The following is a 22,747-nucleotide window of genomic DNA, read 5'->3' as shown; positions in this document are numbered from 1 at the left end:
GCTTAGAATTACTTAACTGACATACTTTGACTCCCACTTAACATTCGGGATGCACATTGATACCCTGACAACCAAGACCTATGCCAAACTAGGGGTACTTTACAGGAACAAATTCTCCCTAAGTCTCCTGGTCAGAAAGCGTATCACACAGCAGATGCTAATGCCAATTATTGACTATGGAGACATAGTATATGGCTCGGCACCTCAAACCCACCTTAGCAAACTTGACACCCTCTACAATTCAATTTGTCGTTTTGTTCTCCAATGCAACTACAACACACATCACTGTGAAATGCTCAAAGAACTAGATTGGTCATCACTCGAGTCTAGGCGCAAAGTTCACCTTCCCTGTCTTGCCTTTAAATTTTTTATGGGCAAGCTACCCAGCTATCTGCACAAGCTCCTCACCCCTACCACATGCAGCACTTATCATCTGAGATGTGACTCCAAAAGACTGTTCATGGTCCCAAGTCTCAACAAAGTATCCGGCCGTTCCTCCTTCTCTTACCGTGCACCCCAAAACTGGAACAACCTACCGGAGACTCTCACATCCACCACCAGTCTAAGTTCTTTCAAATCTAAGGCTCTCACATTTTAATCTGGTCTGTAACTGTTTCATATGCCCATAATATATATTTTCTTTAACTGTGCATGCAATGTCTTGTATATAATGTATACCCTGTTCATTTATGTAACTGTATTTGTAACCATGTATTATTTGTCTTAACTCTGTGCCCAGGACATACTTGAAAATGAGAGGTAACTCTCAATGTATTACTTCCTGGTAAAATATTTTATAAATAAATAAATGACATGGGAATAAATACTTTTTTTTCTTTCTAGACAGATACATCATACTTGGCAGTCCTCATAGCAGTGTGTACAGGCACAGTACTCCAGAGTGGGCCAGCAGTGCTGCAATAATGACTTCAATTATTGAATCCATAATGGTGAAGGCCAAGGAAGGATGGCGGCCAAACCGGACAATACTTTTCTGCTCATGGGGGGGTACTCCATACGGGAACATTGGCTCTTACAAATGGGCGGAGGTAAGAAGAATAAAAATAATGTAAACACTTGAGTTGAAAGAGAGTGTGCATGCATCAGGCTTAAAATTATATTGTAGATTCCAACCTGGAATTTTGCTGTTCAATTTCTCCTCCAAAAAGACTCATTTGTATACTCCAACTTGATTGCCACATTGTTGTTATGATTTATTGGGAGAGGTGCTATTCTCTCTGAGGTCCATAAAACTCTAATCTTTTTGTAGTGTAACCATGTTTTAGCCAGAGATGCAAGAAATACGTTATGGGCCATCTGGAAGGGAAGGAATTATACAAACGTGCATGGTTGCCTGACTGCTTCAAACTACAGTTGTGCGAAACAATCTAAAATACAGTTGCCAAATGTTAAGGTTTTTTTCTTCTTCTCTAATTTCACTGTTTTGCACAAGGTTTCCCTGAGCCTCAAAGGGCTAATAAAGTTGTGAAATTAGTAGAGATGAGCATGTTTGAATTTTTGGAATCCGACAATCCAAACTTTGACAATTTGAGACAACATGAAGCCAATGGCAAAGAGCTAAATTTGGAGCGGATTGACAAAGTTCGGGCTGTTTTATTCCAAATATAAAAAACGTGTTCATCTTTAGAAATGAGTCTTGGATTTTGCCAATTCGGAAGTGAAGTATCACCAGATAGTAAGGAAAACATGGCGTATGCCCAGTTTATAGTCTTAGCATTAGACAAATTAGATAATTTAGCAAAATTAGCATATTAAGCAAAATTGCAATGCACTTAATGTTAGCTAAATTACTTGCAAACTCTGACAAGGTTGCAATTTTGTTACAGCTGAAAATGGGCAAATTTTGTCTAGTTCGTGACCATGGGCAAAAGTTTTGCACATCTCTCCCGCAGACTATTTAATATAATACAAAAACCCTTTTATTCTGAAATATATATCAAATATTTGGCAAAATTAAGTATTTACTCTAGAACATAATTTAAAAACTGCAAATAATATATTCTAAGCCCCTCTGGCAGAGAAGCATTTATAAATAGATCCTGTATTTTAATTAACCATGTGGCATGCCTACAATTCTCTCTGTCTTTGTTTAAACAAGAAAGAAAAACACTTTCAATCTTATGTGAGAATACTGTACAATGGCAAACTGAATCTTTGGAGTCACTTATACATAGAGAAATCGTATTGTGCCATTTTACCTCTGTTCCACACAAGGAGATTTTCATGCAAAGCAGTTTATTGTTGTACACACAGGTTGAATCACTGAAATGAATCATACAACTGATTTGTCAAGTTAGGTCTTTTTGAAAATATGAATTTATAGATGCTATTACAATATGAATGTGGATTCCTAGAAAAAGGACAGACTGCATTAGCAGTGACTATGCTTGCTGTCTGATCTGTTCCTTATGTCGAGAACATATTTTAAAATCCTTTCAGACTGCTGCACATTGTATTACTTTAGCATCATATGCTTTTCAGTACAATAGCTGAGTGGATGTGTGGAATTTACTGCAGATGAATGGAAATTGGATTACCTTCAATAGACTTAGAACCCAAATAGATGTGTTTTTAAATATACGTATGCGTTTGAATGGTGGTCAAATGACAATTACACTTGTCTTTTTGGAAAGATAATACGACTATTTTGCATCCCCGCAGGATTTTGAAAGAGTACTTGAGAGCAATGCGGTGGCTTATGTTAGCCTTCAAAACCCAATACGGGGTAACATCAGCCTGCATTCAATCGCTTCACCAGCTCTCCAGCAACTGGTAACAAAAGTTACAAAAAAGGTATATATTTAAAGCCTTCTAAATTACGCTCAATGTTTTCTGTTTGTTTTGTCTTTTGCTTTTACTCTGCGCAACACATCTATTTCCTTAAGTGTTTATAACCAGACATTAAAAAAGTTATGGTGGGTAAAAAAAAAAAAGTGACAAAAATCCTCTGCCATACAGTGTACAATAAAAATCCCACTTGTGGTGCATTTGCATGTCTCAGACAGCTCTGCAACCCTGTCTTTCCCCATTATCGCTTAGCAAACACTGCTTCCACTGCAGCCAGGGATTCTGGGTAACGACATGCAAATGAGCACAAAGTGTGTCACTCTTTACTTCTCATCCATTCACCACTATTAACTTATGCCTGCCGTGTTACACAGCTGGGTTAAAGAAATGCATGGCCAGTAACCTACTCACAGACAGCTGTTTCAACAAGTGTTGCCGACCTCCCTGAGACACGCAAATGCACCACGTGGTATTTTTATTTACTGGACACTGCACGCTGGAGGGGATTTTTTCCACTTTTTTTTTTTTACCCACCACAACTTTTTTAATGTCTGGTTATCCCCACGTACCAGCTTCACGTGGCAGAGCCGGCAACCAACCTCGCACTGATGAGACCCAAAAGGGCAAAACAGTTGCAGTGAAAGCCCTGTTTGCTAAGAGATAATGGGGAAGGGCAGGGTGGCAGACCTGTCTGACACATGCAAATGCACCACAAGTGGTATTTTTATTTACTGCACGCTTAGGTATTTAGTAGACATGGGCAAATTTGGATCCGCAGCGTATCGGCCGATTCCTTTGGTCTGGCGATTTCAGCGGATCAATCTCAAAAAGGGCAATTCGCATTTTGCGGATTTTTTTATTATTATTATTACCAATACACCCCGCGGATTCCGCTACCCGTGGACGGATTTGTGGAATCCAATCCGCGGATTCAGCAATCCGTTGGCGGATTATTAAGTATCCACCAACGAGTCGATGAATCCGCGGATTGGATGCTACCAAACCGTCCATGGATAGTATCCAAAGCATTTTTTTAAAATTAATCTGCGTGGATTTAAACCGACCAAATCCGTTTGCAGATTTTTCACGGCGAAACGGATTTTGGGAGGAAAATGCGAGAAAATCCGGGAAACGGATTTGGGCGGATTCATCCGTCTCTATTATTTAGAAATAATTATTCATGAACCAGAATAGTTGCAAAGTATTCAAATGGTTTATTCTGCCATCCTACCCCTGAAAAGTGAGTGATTACACGCAATGATTTTCATTGTGTCATCATAGTCTTACATGTAGACAGAATAGACTCAGATTCATCTCATGCACCTGGAACCATAAACAGAAATGTTAAATGTCTGTCAATTTGTGACAATAGAATAACTTCTCAATGAAAAGTGACAACCGGAAACCATATACTCAACTGGTGGGACCCCTGCTAACTGACACAGAATGTTTCATTGGAGGGAGGAGGTGTAATTGAGATACTGTACATTGAGCATAGCGTGTGATAAACATTGCATCAACTTAGTTACGGAGAAGTAATTGTGAGGCGGTGCATCTGCTTGCAAGAGAAAAATTGAGACTGGACTGGCGTCTGCTCGTCCAACGAAGTATTTATTGGCACATTAAAAAATCAGCAAGGGAAAAGTCCTCTTAGGCGTTTCGTGCAGGGGTCTGCTAGCTGGCGCCAGTCCAGTCTCGATATTTCCCTGGCAAGCTGATGCACCGCCTCACAATTACTTCTCCATATCGGCTTTAGGAGCACGGTGACAGTTTACGAGGATCCACGGAAAACGGAGTAAGTAATTTTTACAAACATTACTTACCACAACATAGAAGTGTATCACAAATGCTATTATAATGCAGTGTTAACAATGTATGCCCTTTGGGCTGGGCTGGGCTAGTCAACCTGTGTGTAACGTGGGTGTTTTTCATGCTCACATCAAATGCGTTAATGTGAACTCTGTGTGTATCACTGACACCGTGGGACAATTCCTCTCAAGTTCTAATTACACTGCCTGGGAATTTCATCCATTGAGATTGATTTTCATGTATCGCTGAGGAGTTTTTACTCCTACCATCTCTAGTTACAACTGCTATAGTTCAAAGTTCTGGTACCTGTATTGAATTCTGGAGAAATGTTGACCCATTGGAAGTACCCGATACCTCTTATGGAATGAACATTAGAGTTCTTCATAGATGGAATACATAGAGCAGTGGGGTGGAGGGGGTCAACTCCGGTCCTCTAAGGTCACCAACACTTTGGATTTTCAGGATATCCCTGCTTCAGCACAGGTGATGCAGTCTTTGGCTGACCCACTGATTGAGCCGTCTGTGCTGAAGCAGGGATATCCTTAAAACCTGACTTGTTGGTGGCCTTTGAGGACTGGAGTTGGCCACCCCTGAAATAGAGCTTTTGAAACCTCGTAGGTATCCAAGTTTACTGCACAAATTTACATTTCTCCACTGAAAACATAATTTATGTTATATTTCTTATGACTAAACTTAAGTTCTTCACTTTGGCCAGGTTTTAAGCAATGATTTTCGTATTCATTTACACAATTCAGATGCTTACTACTTAGATTTTTGAGGCAGTTTGATTGACATTTGAAATTTGTCGGCTATAACGCAGCGAGCAATTACTGAACTTAACTCTCGCTGAGAGTGACCTTTTTATACCTTCAATTAGAGACCAGTTTCACCATGGTTGAAAGTGAGATAGTAAATGAGAGACAATTAGCAATGTGTTACATTTTTTTAAGGGATGTCATGCAGAGACGAAATAAACGTGAGATCTACTGTAATCACCTAGAGCAACGTTTGATCAGGTTTAATTAATGTTTTTTTTTAATTCATGCGCATTTTTTTTGCGTAGTTTTTCCTTAACGCACACGTCAATGGGTGCAAAAATATCTGCGACATCTGTAAATATTTCTACCTTTTATGTATTAACTCTATACAATTCAATCGTGATTTACACATGTAGGAGACGTTATTGCCCCATTAATGCGTGCGGTAAGGATAATAATAATAATTATGCAAAAAGATCATGCACGCGCTGTCATTGTTTTCAATGGCGATGCGATATCGTGTTCATTAAATATGACGTTTTAACATATTGCATCACATTAACGACATCTGTATGAAGCATCAAGTAATTCCTTTTGCTGATGGATGTCAAGTTGGTATTATTTGTCTTCTTGGTTTTCTAAACAAAATTGGGAACAAAATGATTGTTTGACAACTCTGTCTGAAGCATTTGACCTTACACTTTGGGTTTAACAAATGTGTGTCTTTACAGCAGGGAAACGGCATGATTGATGCAATCCCCAACACGTTTTGAACTAGGGACACTTTCACTCTGCACTTTAGTTTATTAGCATATACAAAACTAAACAGATCCAATGGCAAGCTTTCATTTCTTCAACTAAATCCAAGCAAAGTCATAACAGAATGATCCAATACAGTGTTTGCTTGTAAAAAAGGTGGGCCGATTTTTTGGTCGGATTTTAATCCGCAGTGGATCGACTGGTTCCTTTGGTCCACGGATTTCAGCGGATCAATCTCAAAGAGCGATTCACGTTCTGCGGATTTTACATTATTGACAATACATTCCGCAATCCGTCAATGGGTTGTATCCCATGGCGATTTTTGATGAATCCGCGCAAATTAAAGCCGACCAAATCCGTTTGCGGAATTTACACAACATTGATTTCTTATCTGTTTTCTCTAATGTCACAACTATCATGACCTTTTAATTAAAATAATATAAATCTGGACCCCTGTGGGGCCCGCGGACACCAGCAGGGACCACCCGAGGACCCCTGCTGGCCTCTGGTATCAATGCTGTGCATAAAAAATGCTTTTATGTGGGGGTACAAAGGGTGGGTGGATTGCGTCGGATTCGAGTGGAGCAGCGAGAGCTTTAATAAGATATTTGGCAGAACAAGCTCCAGCTCTCCCACAAGCAGTTAGAGCCTTTTTCTTTGCTCGAGTGAGATTTATGCTGGAGGACTGGCGATAGTGGTGGGCTACTAAACACGGGTCCTGCGAGAAGCCGCAAACCCGGAAGTAACAACAATGTGGTGCCGAGCAAGCCAGCCCCAGTGCACGGGACTGACCCGTGAGCCTCAGCACCTACCCCCTGCGCTTAAGAAGCCATCTGAACTGATACCTAAGCACTGATCTACTGGACTTATATATTCCTATATGTAAGTTTTTACTTGTTATTTTATTTCTTTGTTTTACATAAATCTTGACCCTTGGTGCGCTTTTGTGTTTATTTTTTCATTGACATCTGACGTTTGGAGCCTTTCCACGACGGTACTGGTGGAGGAGGGGTGCCTTCACATCACACCAGAAGCAAGAGGGAAGAGTTGATCTACTTCAAGATCCTTTTAGGAAGCAAGAGCGCGGTTTTATTTTATCATCCATGTGTATTGGTGGTTAGTACATGTTGTAATGTTTATGGGGAGCAGAGGGGGTGAGTGAAGGGCCAGGTACCCCCTTCACTCACCCCCTCTGCCCCCAATTAACCTGCTGTTGTTCCTTAACCCTTCAGTGCCTTAGCGGTTAGCCGCTAAGGTAATGAAGTTGCCTGTAAATGTATTTTTATTTGCATCTGATTCATGCTGGGGGTCTCCGGTGCTGATATTAATGTGTATCAGCTCTGGAGACTCCTGGCATCAATCCGAGGCAGGAAAATGCATTTTTTTTTCTAAGTCCTCTCTCGGCACTTCTCACCACCCTCACAGCAACTTTTCCTGGCGAGAGGATTTTGAGAGGAAATTGCCATTCTACTGTAGATCTTCGGTTAGCCCCGATAACCAACTCGAGGCTACAAGAATTGCACGAATGTGGAAACCTACCGATAGGTTTGGCGATTTTTTTTCCTCACCAACAAAAAATGCCGAAAAGTACTTTTAGCGTGAGTTATCGGGGATTACTGAATAGCTGTAGGCGTTTTTGGTGAAAAGGCCTCGATAAGTGGCTTATCGGCGCTTATAGCATAGGCCCCATAATCGGTACCCCTTAAATAATATGTACGGTTGGTGAAATACAAGCATAGAATGTTGGTTAAATACCAGCCCTTCCAAACATTATTCTATTGCACTAATATTCCAACTTTGTGCTGACAATCCAAGCTACATTATGCCTTCATATTCATAATGTATATTGCACAATGCATATATCAAGGCTTAACAGGATTTAGCCATATCACCGCCCCCCCTACCAAAAAAAAAATATAGTAAAAATATTTTCTCATGTTTTTTAATAGGCTGGTAATTATGAAACAGTTTAATTAGTTAATCTGCAAGAGCATTAGTTAATTCATGCTCACAACAGTAAATTACAGTATGAAGTAGTACCGTACAATTACTGTAAGTATCTAAAAGAGCAATTAAAACTATATAGCTGATGATATAACGATTTTTAGATCAGATTATGCTTAAATGGAGCCTAACGTTTAACAAAGCAGACACAGAGGCCCATGTTTGCTAAATGGTGTTAATCCACAAGACACCATTACAGGCCCGGAAGACTCCTTACAGCCCAGTCAAGTGAATGGGCAATAAGATATTTACCGGTGCCAGAAAGTATCTTATGGCATAGCACCACTTAATCAACATGGCCAAGAATAGTTTAAACAACAGATTCCCTTAAAATAAATACAAATAAAGTGGTAATGGGCTATGATATTCCATATTGCCAGCAAGAAATGGTCCCATTGAATAATGCCCCCTTTTTTTCCTTCCACCGGATTTATAGTATTTTAATTAAAAGATCATGGTACTGTAGTTGTGACATTAGAGAAAACAGATAAGAAATCAATGTTGTTTAAATTAGTCAGAACTATTAGACCTCGTCAAAAATATGTGACATGGTAGAGCTGAACCAGACATACATAATTTATAAGTTGATGTGTACTTTCAATTGCCAATTTGTCTACTCATATGATCAAGAAGATGGATAACTTTATAAAGAATATTATTTTGGCTCACTGTAGTGAAAAAAGCACACACTTGATTGTATTATATATGAGAAATACAGAATACAGTATCTGTTTTCTTGCGCACAATAACATTTTAGAGCTGGTTAAAAAAAGACAGATAAACTTCTATATTTTCAAAGTGTTGTGAATACATCGATTGGGATATATCATAGCAAGATTTACACAAATTGCGTCATTTGCATCTTGCGTCAATGTATCAAGGTATTTGCTCCACGTTTTGAGCTGTTTGCGGCATCCTTGCAATTTGGGGAGTGACAATAAGAGTTAGGGAGGAGTAACATGACGCAAAGCTTATAATAAGACGTAGCAAACCCTGTCTCCCTGCATATTGTGTTTGCGTCAACAATGGTCTGAGGCGTCAAATTTAACAAACACTTCCATATATTTGCGTCAAAGGGGAGCAGAAAATGGAGCAATGTGTCAAAACAAACTTTTATTTGCACTTTTTTACATTGATGCATGTCCCCCATTTAATAAAAATAGTAATGCAATAGTAATGTAATAATATAGTGATGAGTATCCAGGTGATGCAATGATCTACATCACGGGTGCGCAAACTTCCTGCGCTGCTCCCCCCTGCCTGCTGTCCCCCTGTGTCGCACCCACCTTACCTCTAATGCAGCGTCAAATGATGCAGCGGGGTCATGTGATGTCACGTGATCTTGTGGCGTCATTTGACGTCACGTTACCACGCCAATGCTGCATCAAATTACTCCGTGGGTCATGTTACGTCACGTGACCTCGCGGCATCATTTGATGTCACATTAACATGTTAACATGGCAATGCGGCATCAAATTACTCCGCGAGTCATGTGGCGTCACATGACACCGTGGCGTCATTTGACGCCGCTTTGCCATGAAGACGCATGGAGACTGAAGCCTGCTAAGTGAGTTGGGCTGCGTCCATAGTATAAAGTGCTAGCTTCCACGCTCCTCCGTGACGCGGCGTAGCGAGGGAAATACAAACTTGTTTGTATCGCGAAGCGCCAGTCCCCATGTGGTGCATGTACATTATGCGCATATGCATTGGCGTCCTAGTGTTTGTTTTGCACTATACTACACTATGGATGCAGCTTTACAGAGGCCTTGCGCTCTCAGCGTGGGGTCTTTGTAACCGCCATGCCCACCCAATAAACTCTCGCGTCCCCCACTTTGCGCACCCCTGAGCTACATGATGTTCGTTTTTGTCAATTTGTAAAGCTTGGTATTTGTTTTTTTTTTCTAGAGATAGATAAATGTGTAGAAATTCAATTCATTGTATTTTTTTCAAATAAATAATTAAACTGAATTTCAGTCAAAAAAGTTTTTTTAATATTATCAATTGTTTTTTTCACTTGTCTTGCATTTCTAACCTCTTATTTTCTATTGTGTTTGTTTTTTTTTTTTAATAGTCTTAATTTTTTATTAACATTTGTTTTCAAAATATTAGCTAATTTAAAAGCTTAAAAGCTTTTTTCAAACTTCGACAAATTACGAATATTTGGCAATGCGAATAAAAACGCCATATTTATGGCATGTTTCAATTTTGGAGAAGAAATAGCCCATCTCTGCTTTTTTAACCAGGCTGGGTTAAATAATTTAATGACTAAAAGGAAAATAATTATTGTATATACTGCTCCAAAAACTCCTCATGGAATTACTAACTGACACAAGTGGAGTGAAATTTCCAGCAAAGCACAAAAATACATTGAGCTAAATTGATAGAACATGACACTAGCACTAGCATTCTTAGGCTGAGGACCCGCTGCGATCGGCAGCGCAGGCGGCCGCATGCACGCAAGCCAACAGCCCCTTGCCTCCAGTCTGGTGGTCCCAGCTGCCTCCTTCCGACGTGGCTCACTGCATGCTGTGACGTTAGCCATTCTGTGGCTAACAAAATGCTTTTATTTGCATACAGGGGACTCTTGGAGCTGAGATTAATGGGGTTCAGTTCCGGAGAAGCCCTTCTTCAATCCTATGTAAAAAAGCCGCTTAGATTGCGACTTTAAAGTCTATTGATTTTATTTGAAAATAACTTGTATTTTGTATTTTTTATAAATAAACAAAATAGGGAAAATAATCAAAAAGTAACCTGGGATACATTTGCACACCTCTTACTCATCCCAACTTAATGATGACGATGGCAGTTTTGTTAGTTTACCTATCTGTATGCCTAGCTTATGTTCCTTACACTTAAAACAGTATTTTGGCTACTTTTATAATAAAACATACAGATGTAGCAGCCATGCTTGTTCCCGTGGGGGGGGCACACTATGCCATCGGGAGCAGACACCATTGAAAACAAATTAGCCAGGTGTGAAAAAAGGGGCAGGGTGTTATTTCATCCGCTGGCACGTACCAACAGGTGCAGTAACGCATACTACATCTGTATATGTGTTGCAAACAAGAATGTAATTGTATAAAATAAAAATAAAACAATTGCAGGGTTTTTGAACACTAAGCATAAGAATTGAAATCTCAAGGCTTTCTGATTCAAATTCCTTTTCATCTTATTGCAGAATATTATGATTTAAGTCTTAGTGGAAACTACATTAGAAGCTTTATTCATAACACTATTTAGTTCAGCATGATTTATTCCAATTGTAGCCTATTCTTTAGTGTTTGAGTAGTCAATCAGACTGCAGTGAAATGTGTTGAAATGAAGCTCCTGAAGTGGAATTTACATCTAAGAGACAATCTGGAATTCATCTGCATCCACAATTTTTATTATTTTCTGAGAGCCTTCGGAAGAAAATGACTTAAAGAACTGATATATTCTCAAATTCATAAGCACTGAACATAAGATGCAGTATAGAACTAATGGGCGATAATTACAAATTGGGTTAGTTTAACCAACATTGAACTAGATTACCCCAATGTCTTTCAGTACCATTCTGTTTTAAAATCTCTAATGCATGGAACTTTGCCAGACCAAACAATGAAAAGGTGCCCACTGGTGATGAGATTAAACCCAAAGATTCAGACCTCATATATTAGTTTCCATAATAACAATGCATATATCTCTAGTATAGAATGCATACCCTATCAGGGGTACGAGAAAAAAATCTAACACACATTTTACTAAGCACTTCATGTTATTTGAAATGACTGCATTTTTGTTCTTGTTCTCTGGATAACCAAGAAACCTGAAGTCTCAGGTTATAATACAATGTGTAAACCTCAACACTAAGAAACCCCATCACGACTGATCATGAATTTAGATTAAAATCATATACGTACTTCGCTTTCAGATTTAAAGGCAGCTTTTTGATTTAAAAAAATAAATAAAAAATACTGCACATCTTCAGCTAGTGTCGGTTTCCGCGCCTATCTCAAGGACAAAGTCTAAAAGTAATAAAAGGCTGCCCGAGCAGCAGGTCCTCTGAAAACACATTTAAATAATCAGGCAGTCAATCTATATTATTTTCTTTTGCTTCTGTATATCTTTGAGCACACAATCAAGAGGAACAAGACTCACTTCTAACAATTCCCATGCATCAATCTCTGGGCATAATCCTCTGATTTTGTTCACTTCAGGAGCAAAGTGCCAGCTAAATATTGTAGTGGCACTAACTCCTATATTGAAACAGACATATATATATATATATATATATATATATATATATATATATATATATATATATACATACATACATACATACATACATACATACATACTGTACATACATACACACACACACACACACACACACAAAATAATGTATACAGTATTTGGGTAAAATAGCTTTTCTACTTGGCTTCTATTTATTATAAAAAGATGTTCCTGGATTAGGATGATTTGTTTAGTGGACATGAATAGAGTCCCAATATGTGAAATGAAAAAATAAATCTCATTGGCTCCTATTGTTCAGTAAAATACAAAGCCAGTTTGTAGAGATTGGATTTTACCCTCGAAGATAATATAATCTGGCAATGGCTTTCGCACAGCACCGCTAATAACAAGATGCTTCCTAAGTGCAACATGAAAATCAGGGCAAGAATGGACCACATGGAAGTACCGTAAGAGGTGAGATGCTGGAGTGCATCCTGCCTCATAAATATTTCAGGCTATTAAAAACCCTTTTAGTACCATAGATAGAGTGACACAGTTGAGTTCCCCTTTCGCTAAAGATGACTCTTCAACTGCATAATCCAAGCATTTACCACCAAAGGAGTACATTATTTGCATAACAAATATTTTGGTGGTAACCATGTCTCTGGTTACAGCTTACAGCCTGTAATAGTGTACACACAATACATTTGGAACGTATACCTTAAAGCCACAGTTCAAGCAATATACTATGTTTTTTTCATAAATCAGTTCTGTACTATGAGAAAATACTTGTAGCATTTATTTTGAAAAAAAAAAAAAACATTTTTAAAGACATTTTTAATGTATTCTAATGTAACAAGCATTTTTGTTTCTATAGCAACCATTTTCAAAGTCACACCCCCTTCCTCTTCTGAGACAGGCTCTGGCACACCCCTTTTACCCTCTCTCTAGCAGTGCACCAATTGTATCTAGTGCCTGTCTGGTCACATGATCTTCCCCATAGAACATTGCCCTCTTGTGTACTCGTCTTCTGATGCACTAACAGAGATTTAATGAAGCCAAATTTTCAGCAATCGATCACAGGAGAACGGATCGATCAGCAACTTTGCTAATCACTTGTCCGTGTGCAGATTGTACTGATGCACATATTGAATGGATATGTTGCAGCTTCAGCTGCAGTTTTAAATTAATTGCGGCTTTCTGTATCCCATAAAACTTCACAACTTCCATCTACTCCAAGCTACAGTAATGTTAGATAATAAAGTGTTGAAATATTCCAGCCATGGTCTACCTGCATTGTTCTACTAAATGATGCATTTTTTTCTAGTGACCACAGTTAATGCATCCTTTATAATTATAGTCCTGCAAGCAGAGATTAATGTCAGACTGGTTTAAAAATAGCTTATTTCCAGCAACTGTCAGTAATTAGAAAGACTGATACATATCACCGCTCTCCTTCTGGAGACCTTTTCTGCAGATACTAAGTAGCTTTAGGCAAAAGTATTTATGTGTAAATCATTGCAAGAAGAATGACATTAGGTACATTATATTTGTAATAAAAATGGCGGGGATTATTAAGTATATTAATCAATCTGGTGCTTCAGGGGTTACCTTTGGTTAGAAATGTTGTATAAAATACAAGAAATTGGGTTTATGACATGTCAAGATCCTTCTTGATCTGTGCTGATCTACGAAAAGGTCTAAATTGGGGAGGTGGTGGGGGGACTATTACTGATGGCCCACTAAAGGTGAAGTGTGTGTCTTTTAGAAGGCTATAGACAATAGCCAGATCCTCGGCTGTCAGCCTCAAAGTAAACTATAACATTCTTGAATGATCACTTGTGCATTCCAGAGGGAGGTGACAAACAGGTCATTACCTAGTTGGAGGACTTTGCAAACAATGAGGATATCATGTGACGATATCTATTCTGAATACTAACAGGTACATATTTGACATCGTTGTGTCAGGAGCACGCTAAATCCCCGCCAGTCCCTCAGGCACACGCGCAGCTCCCCTGCTAATCGTGCGTACTGCCCTAGATGGACGCACATCCATGACGATGCTCCCCCGCCTAGCTCCGCATCTGCCGAAACCCACGTGGTGCACCTCCCGCGTGTGCACGCCACGCGCCTCCCGCGCGTGTACACCGCGCAAGATCTAAGAAGATTCTCAGTAGCTGTACCACACCTGAATCACAGGTAACATCCTCCTATCACCGATCTACTTTCTTATAGTTTACTCCTCCCTGCTACTTCCCCATTGGCTGCCTGTCCCTTCTTATGTCCACTCAGCACTCTGCTAGTTGCTGAGCATAGACTGTTGTTTGTGCAACATGCTCATTGCAGCCTTAGTACCTGTTCCTGTTTTGCCTTGAAACCTATTTTGACCCTGCTTGTGCCTGACCCGTCTCTTCTATATCCCTGGACTACGGCTTGTTATTGGATTTCTGCTCTCTCCCTCCTATGACCTCAGCTTATGCACCACAACGATTCTACACTCTCCATTCCCTGACCTCAGCTTACGCACCACAACGATTCTACTATCTTCATCCCCTTACCTCGGCTTACGGACCACTATGACTCTCCTCTCTCCAACCCCAGATCACGGCAAGTACCTTCATCCATCTACACTCTCCTACCCTGACCCGGCTACATGTCCCTGACTCTGCTATCCAGACCAGCCCCCGTGGTTTAGGGCGGTGGTTATATATATTCCCCACCTCAGCCCCGCGGTCTAGTCCAGGATGTAGTGAGCATCCGTGACACGTTGCAATAAGATAAATCAAACCCTACCACACACTGCATGGGTAAGAGGTGCCTAAGGCAGATAACTGTTTAACCTGCGAAAATAGAAGTTAGACTGTCATATTTTATATGCAGGCGTGCATGTGGAGAGCACAGACATAACTGTGAAGACGGCGTCCGTCTAAGTATTTGGGAAATGAAGTTATGACTATTTATATATTGAATCAGATGATAAACGTCAGAAGAAATTTTTTTTCCCCTTAAGTCATAAATCTCACCCAAGTAGCTGATGATACCACAGGGGTGGCCATTTTTTTTATTTCTATTGAAACCATTTACAAAGTCACATCCCCTTCCTCTTCTGAAACAGGCTGCAGCACACCCCTTTATGAGCCCTGCCCTCTCTCTAGCAGTGCACCAATTGTATCTAGTGACTGCCTGGTCACATGATCTTCCCCACAGAACTTTGCATCTTTGGTCCTCTTCTGCTGCACTGACAGACATTTAGTGAACTCCTGAGTCGAATCTTCACCGATCGACTACAGGAGAACGGATCGATCAGCAACTTAGCTAATAACATATCATTGTGTGGATTGTATTGACGCACATATTAAAGGGAAAACAATCAAACAAAACGACCGGCAGCTTGAACTGCTGCTTTAAAAGTATTATTTCCAATTAAACAATATTATTCCACAGAAATCCTAAAATATATAAGATTAAAGATTTGCAATTAAGCTTTGATATACAATACAGCCAAAATATATTTTGTCCTAAACCAGGGGTGCACAAACTTCTGATGCTGTGCCCTCCTGCATCCACTCCCCCAATGTTCGCACCCCCTTACTTGCTGTCGGCGTCAGCGGGGTTATGTGACGTGACATCATGTGATGCGTTGCCATGGCAACAGGGGTCAACACGGGGTCATGCGACACCTCCTGGCCCGCAGCATAATTTGACACCGCATTGCCATGTCAACACGTAATCTGAAGCCGGCTGAACCACGGTAAGATCAGTTGCAAAGGCCTCATGCAATCCCCCGGCATTTAATTTAAATGCCTTGGGGAAGAGCGCGGGGACTCTGCAACCGTCCACGCCCCCCCCCCCCCAAGAAAATCCTATGCTCCCGCCCCCCCCAGTGGCATGCCCCACAGTTTGCACACCCCTGTCCTAAACTATGCAATGTTTCCTTAGCTTATATCTGTGATGTGTTGGCAGCAACTGATGCATAGGACATTATGGTAGCTTAGAAAGTCTCACTATGTTTAATGAGAGTAATGTGGCAATTTTCCATGTGTTGTGCTGGAAAGCAATGCATACAAGTTGGTTTCTGTCTAGAAGTGGCATATATTGTTATTGGGAAATCATCTCTTAAACGCAAGTACTTGTTTGGTGCTTTTTTGTAAACAAAACAGCATTATATATTGCAGCATTTGCACTCAAATAACCAGCCAGTTTAGAAAATGTATCAACAAGCCATTCTGCTGTAAATGTAATTGCAGCTGTGGGGTCATTTTCACACTTAAATTTACATGTTGACATTCGGGCAGCATTCATCAAGATTCAATTTCCATAAAATGTCTTAACCAAGTTCTGAAATGGGATTATCAAGTACCGCAGCATGTCTTCTTCCAAGGGAAAGTTTATCTGAGTAAACACTGGAGGCAAACATATCTTCCACCATCTTTTATCCACACGTCATCATTCTAATGAACTCCAGACGTTAACTGAACACCTGTAGTGCGGGAAGGACTTGTATATTGTTCATTAATGTGGGTGACAAGGGAAATAGTCTTTAAACACAGAAAATTGAGTTCTCAACTCCAGTCCTCTAGACCCCCTCCTCCCCCCAGCAGGTCAGGTTTTCAGGGTATCCCAGCTTCAGCAAAGGTGGCTCAGTCTTTGACTGAGCCACTTATTGAGCCACCTGTGCTGTAGCAGGGATATCCTTAAAACCTGACCTGTTGGTGGCCCCTGAGGACTGGAGTTGGCCACCCCTGCCCTAGTACCATAACACTTTGACCCCTGTCCCCATTCTTCCTCTTAGATCAAGGTTGTCTCTCGTCTTGCTTAATGTACCAGGCTTTCTTCTGGTTCTTTTCTGCTGCTTGCTACTTTAGCTGTAGGGAGGACTGCCAGATACTTCATTCCTGAAGTGTCTGCTAGTTGCACCCCAGACTGTTATCAAGTTTGCACTTAATGTCTTGCTATTTGTTTTTCCTCCTAGATTACTATTTATTGACCTTTTCCCTACGATATGACCATTGTTCTGACCGCTGAACTTTGCATGAATAATATGTGCATACTTCAATAGAAAGTGAAAGCTAAAAAAGATAATTGTTTAAATTGCTTGAATACTTAAAGTAGGATGTATTCTTGCTTTGGTAAAAGGAATTGAAGACAAGACTTTAACTTGATTTTTATGCATCATGGTATTATACCTTCTGTTCCATCAAACAATATCCTCCGCTTAATAGCTTGTAATTCTAATTTTATTGGATCCAGTAAAAACACCACAATAATGGCCTATTGTTGTCACTTAGTGTTAAAGCATCTATAGGGAGATGTAATTGGCTATAAATTCTTAAATAAGAGAATCAACATGATATAGCACAGCAACAAAACTATAAAGCCACAATCTATTTCTAAGGTTAGACTATTTTTAATAATGTCTTGCATTGTACTGCTTGATTAGGACTATCTTACTGGCTGCTATAAAAGCAACATTATAGCTTCTAAGAGAACATAGCATTGTTAGCAATCTTTTATAAGGTCTGTATCTGTATTATGGTTCCTAGGTACAAGCAATTCTACACAGAGGCATTGCTAGGGTAACACATTGTTTGCTTTATTGAGGCGCTATAGTGATTTAACAGCACACAGTTCTAAGTGCAATTGTGCTACATTTATCTATTTACTCTGTGTTTCAATTTGTCATTATATTAAATTGACCTAAATGGAGTAGGGTAAATGTAAAGCTTTGCAAGAAGAGAAAATGAAGGATATTTTAGGCAAGTGAGATAGGAGTCTTCAATATACTTTGCATATCCTATTTGCATATATCCAAGGTATCCCAGCTGTGCTCCTTTTTGTGCACAGGCGTCCCGATGCGTTGTTTGAAGGTGTGTTTGAGGGCATATACTGTATATAGCACTTGGAACTCTAGTGAAATAAGACTCTGTCTTTCCCTCTGCCAAACCCATACTTCAGGATTTGGGACTTCTGGGCGAATCGCATGTCGGGTCAAATTAAAATGCGCGAATCAAATTAGTATGCATTTATTTACAACATCTTTACATTTACATATGCATGCATCTCTACTAAGGTGATATTTTGTTTTTAAATGTGTGCATAAAGATGTCAGTGCTGAAAAGTCAAAATGTGTGTCGTAAGTACGCAAGTCGTAATGTGACCTCATAATACGCATAGGATTATTTCTACAAAAATGTATAATAAGTGCTCTTTTAGTATGATTGATTTACATTTGTGCCACATAGCACAATATAATACAAGCCATGGATTCAATCAGTGACATGGTATTTCAACGAGAAATGGTGTATAATTTGCCTTGATTGCTATTAAGAAAATGATAGTTATTGTTGTTGGAAGTGGAGCATTACTTGATTCAAATGCTCCAAACGTTATTAAGCACTAGACCAGGGGTGGCCAACTCTAGTTCTCACGAGCCACCAACAGGTCAGGTTTTCAGGATATCCCTGTTTCTGCACAAGTGGCTCAGTCAAAGAGGAAGACTGAAATCCTGAAACCCTGACCTTGAAGACTGGACTTGGCCACCCCTGCACGAGATGTTTTGTACTGTATATACCTCAAGGACTGAAAGGTTCAAATAAATGGTTACCTTGCCAAGATTTCACATCCGAGTCACAACTGTAAAACTAGTCGCATTTGTTAGACATCCACAATCTTAGCAGCCAAAAAAGCTCAGAGACGGCTAAGACGGTGTATGCCTAATTACAAACAGTTGGGAGGTTTGTGGCCCCTCCTCTTAGTTTTAGCTCACGCATCCCACCCCTATTTAATCAGAATGTCCAAGTACACACAGGTAATTATAGTTGTCATTGAGAGGTTTCCCCCTCCCCCCCTCCACCCCTCCACCCCCCAGGAGGAAGGTGGAAGTGACCTTTGCTAAAGCCATAAGCTTGGAAAGTATATATATTTTTTCTTGCACTTTTTTTTTTAGATCTCTCTCACAATTTTTTAGGGCACTTCTGTTTTTTTCTCCAACCAATTTTAACTGCACATATAGTGCTTCTAAATTGTTGCCCCTTAGGTACTGCGCATACATGTCACGCATCCCATACTAAAGCCCTCTCCCACCTTAAACGTTTCTCACCGACTGCCCCACACCTCTGGAATGCCCTTCCCCTCAATATCTGACTATCACCCTCTCTATCCACCTTTAAGACCCACCTTAAAACACAGCTCCTTATCGAAGCATATGAGTAGCTCTGTGGCTTATATTTTATACCTCATACAACGACCGTAGCCCCTTGCATACGCACTTACCAGAACACCTTCCTACTGTCTCTGTACGTTCTTCCTACTTACCAATTCAACTTTAAGCTCTTTGGAGCAGGGACCCCTTTTCCTAAATGTTTCTTTTATGTCTGAAGCACTTCTTCAAATTATGTGTTATTTGTATTATTTGTTATTTATATGATTATCACATGTATTACTGCTGTGAAGTGCTATGTACATTAATGGCGCTATATAAATAAAGATATACTGTACATACATACATACATACATACATACTATTGACTATATCATTGTTTTGTCTCCTCTCCTCTCTATGCAGTGGAGGAAATACAAAAGACATAGTATAAAATCGGTAGTGTAGGCACCTGCTGATAGGGTTACCTTGACGTGGTTGCAGGCTTAATATGTTTTGGCCAAAAAATTTAGCTAAATGACCCACACTTGACGAGAAGGAAAAAAAACATAGAAATGAATCAAATAAATGGCACATTGGACGTGCATTTGGGGCTTCTTTGTGCACTGTGGTAACATTTGTTAAACAGAACTATTTTGAATTGAAGTCAATTTTCATGAATTACATCCATGCAAAGTGCATGAGCTCCATGCACACTTCATGCATTAACCATATTCTGCACTAACCAATACGTGTGTCAAAAAATATATCTGCATATTTATAACCTCTGTCTACAAAAACTTAACTTACAGTAGTTTCAATTTTGCATTGAATGCTTCTGCGTTTGGAAGTGCCTTTGCACCTTTCGGGTCATTACAGCTGACCTTTCTGGATAAGCAACCTAACAAGGACCTGAATGGCAGTGCTCAATCAGGCACATGTTCGTGTTATTCTAGGAAGCAATCTTAGGGCTTTATATAATTAGCGAGCCTTTGGATTTTGGGGGGAAATTACTTTCAGACAATAGAAGGTATAGGCCAAATCATGCTGAGCTGCCTGTTCCTAATTTATTACTAAATATACTTGGCATTCTTTTTTTATTTTTTGAAAGAGAAAACATAATTGGGAGCTGTGAATTTGAGGCTGCAGTGACATGCTGTGATCATGAATTGTTTCAAAGAAATGCCACAAAGGACGCGTTAGAGGTGAATAAGAAAAAGGAGAATCGGTGCGTTGGATTTCATTAAAGAACTTGGACGGGAAACATGTATTATGCAAAAATAACAATTTTGTTGCTTCACCTCAATTTGAGATGCAAGAGCATCATTAAACAGCATAATAAAACATGGCACAGACCATGTTAATGGTGGCTGTGTTACTAGAGGCAAATGACCTCTCCTCCGCATTAACCAAGAAATTAAATCACTCTCTTTAATTAATGTGAATATACACAACAGTGACATGATGTTTCATTTCTCAGAAAAGTGATTTCATTAAATGCTTCATCCATAGTCTAAACCAGGGGTTGCCAACTCCAGTCCTCAAGAGCTACCCACAGGTCAGGTTTTCAGGATACGCCTGCTTCAGCACAGGTGGCTCAATCCAACCCCTGCTTCAGCACAGGTGGCTCAATCAATCCCTGCTTCAGCAGAGGTGGCTCAACCAATCCCTGCTTCAGCATAGTTGGCTGAGTCACTGGTTGAGCCACCTATGCTGAAGCAGGGATATCCTAAAACCTGACCTTTGGGCAGCCCTTGAGGAGTGAAGTTGTCTATCAGTGGTCTAAACATGGTGTTAAAAAAATTAATTAATTAACTACAGTACTAGGAGTTTTAAGAAAGCTAATGATCCATGTATCAAGGGTTTAGGATTGACAGAAAAACTGATCGGCTCAAATGGGCATTTTCTTTCTTGAGTCGATTTAGTTAGCAGATTTGCACCAGTCTTTGGAAAGTCGTGTTACTACTGTTTAGAAAATGGCCTTAAATAGAAAGAAGATACTCCCCACTTCTATGGAACGCCGATATAGAATAGATTTCCTGTATTCCTTGGCCCTGAACAAATAACATGGCGAGGACGAAACTAATGGGAAAAAATCCGGTTTTAGAGGAAAAGCTGGAGAGAAATAGAAACAGAAGGGCTGAGGAAGACTGAAGGTAGAAACACTACTATATAAGTAGTAGGGTCAATGTACTAAGTGGCACAAAAACGGCTTCATTGCTGCAAGGACATTTCACTTGGGATTGTGTTAGGCGTACAGATACTAACGGAGTATGCTAAAAAACGAAGCGTCAGTGTGCCCCACAAAAGTGAAAGGTGCGTCACTGGCATAAACCCTTAAATTCTTTATAGTGTTGGCGCAGAATTAGGGTGCCATATATGTATCAACCAAAAATGTATTTGACACAACATGGATGTTGTTTACTAAAATGTATTATTTTCACAGCATGGCTATTATAATAAATATTACACTAATAATTGATATTTATGAACACTAGTTATAAATAATTCTGTTTTTGTTTAAATTGTATCAATCAGCTATTCAACATATCAAAAATTAATTTCAAGCAACGAATAGTGCGTCATATGTACAATGCACATTTTAGGAAGGTTTGTACTACTTAATGCCCTAAGGTTAACGCTCTAAACAAACCTCAACCATGATCTTAGTATATAGCCCCCAATCTGTTCAGAATTACAAATAATGTCGACTCCCAACAGCTTAATACTTGAGTACAACTGTATCATGTGAAAGTGCTAACAAGTGATATTCTTTATTGGCTATATGCTAATGGTGGAGGTTTTTTTGTTACCTTATTCACCCAGCATAACTTAAAATACAGATAGATACTGTAGATAGATAGATACACACACACGTGTGTGTGTGTGTGTGTGTGTGTGTGTGTGTGTGTGTGTGTGTGTGTGTGTGTGTGTGTGTGTGTGTGTGTGTGTGTGTGTGTGTGTGTGTGTGTGTGTGTGTGTGTGTGTGTGTGTATACATATATACATACATGAGTTTGTGTGTATGTGTGTATATATATATATATATATATATATATATATATATATATATATATATATATATATATATATATATATATATATATATATATATATATATATATAATATATATATATATATATATATATGGTATGTCTGTAACCCTCTTTACCCAGCACAAAAAGAGTGCTACATCGATATCACGTATTTGTTGTTATAAAAGTGGTGTTCAGGGTCTCTATTTACCTTCGCAGGGTGC

At 39.5% G+C, this 22,747-nt stretch overlaps 1 protein-coding gene across 3 annotated transcripts in view; it reads left to right on the top strand.

Annotated features, from left to right (window-relative positions):
* The window catches only part of NAALADL2 (N-acetylated alpha-linked acidic dipeptidase like 2), a 418,513-nt gene that overhangs the window by 287,206 nt on the left and 108,560 nt on the right, over positions 1-22,747 (top strand). For all 3 annotated transcript variants that reach the window (XR_012788046.1, XM_075570757.1, XM_075570756.1), the window contains exons 8-9: positions 844-1,049; positions 2,683-2,814. Coding sequence is in view for 2 of the 3 variants with exons in the window: in XM_075570757.1 (XP_075426872.1) it covers positions 844-1,049; positions 2,683-2,814 (338 nt within the window). In the remaining variant the exon portion in view is untranslated. The remainder of the gene's footprint in view (positions 1-843; positions 1,050-2,682; positions 2,815-22,747) is intronic.

The sequence above is a fragment of the Ascaphus truei genome, chromosome 14 (genome assembly GCF_040206685.1).
Source record: "Ascaphus truei isolate aAscTru1 chromosome 14, aAscTru1.hap1, whole genome shotgun sequence".
Lineage (NCBI taxonomy): Eukaryota > Metazoa > Chordata > Amphibia > Anura > Ascaphidae > Ascaphus > Ascaphus truei.
The sequence above is the reverse complement of the archived record's forward strand: the minus strand, read 5'-3'. Positions and strand labels throughout refer to the sequence as shown.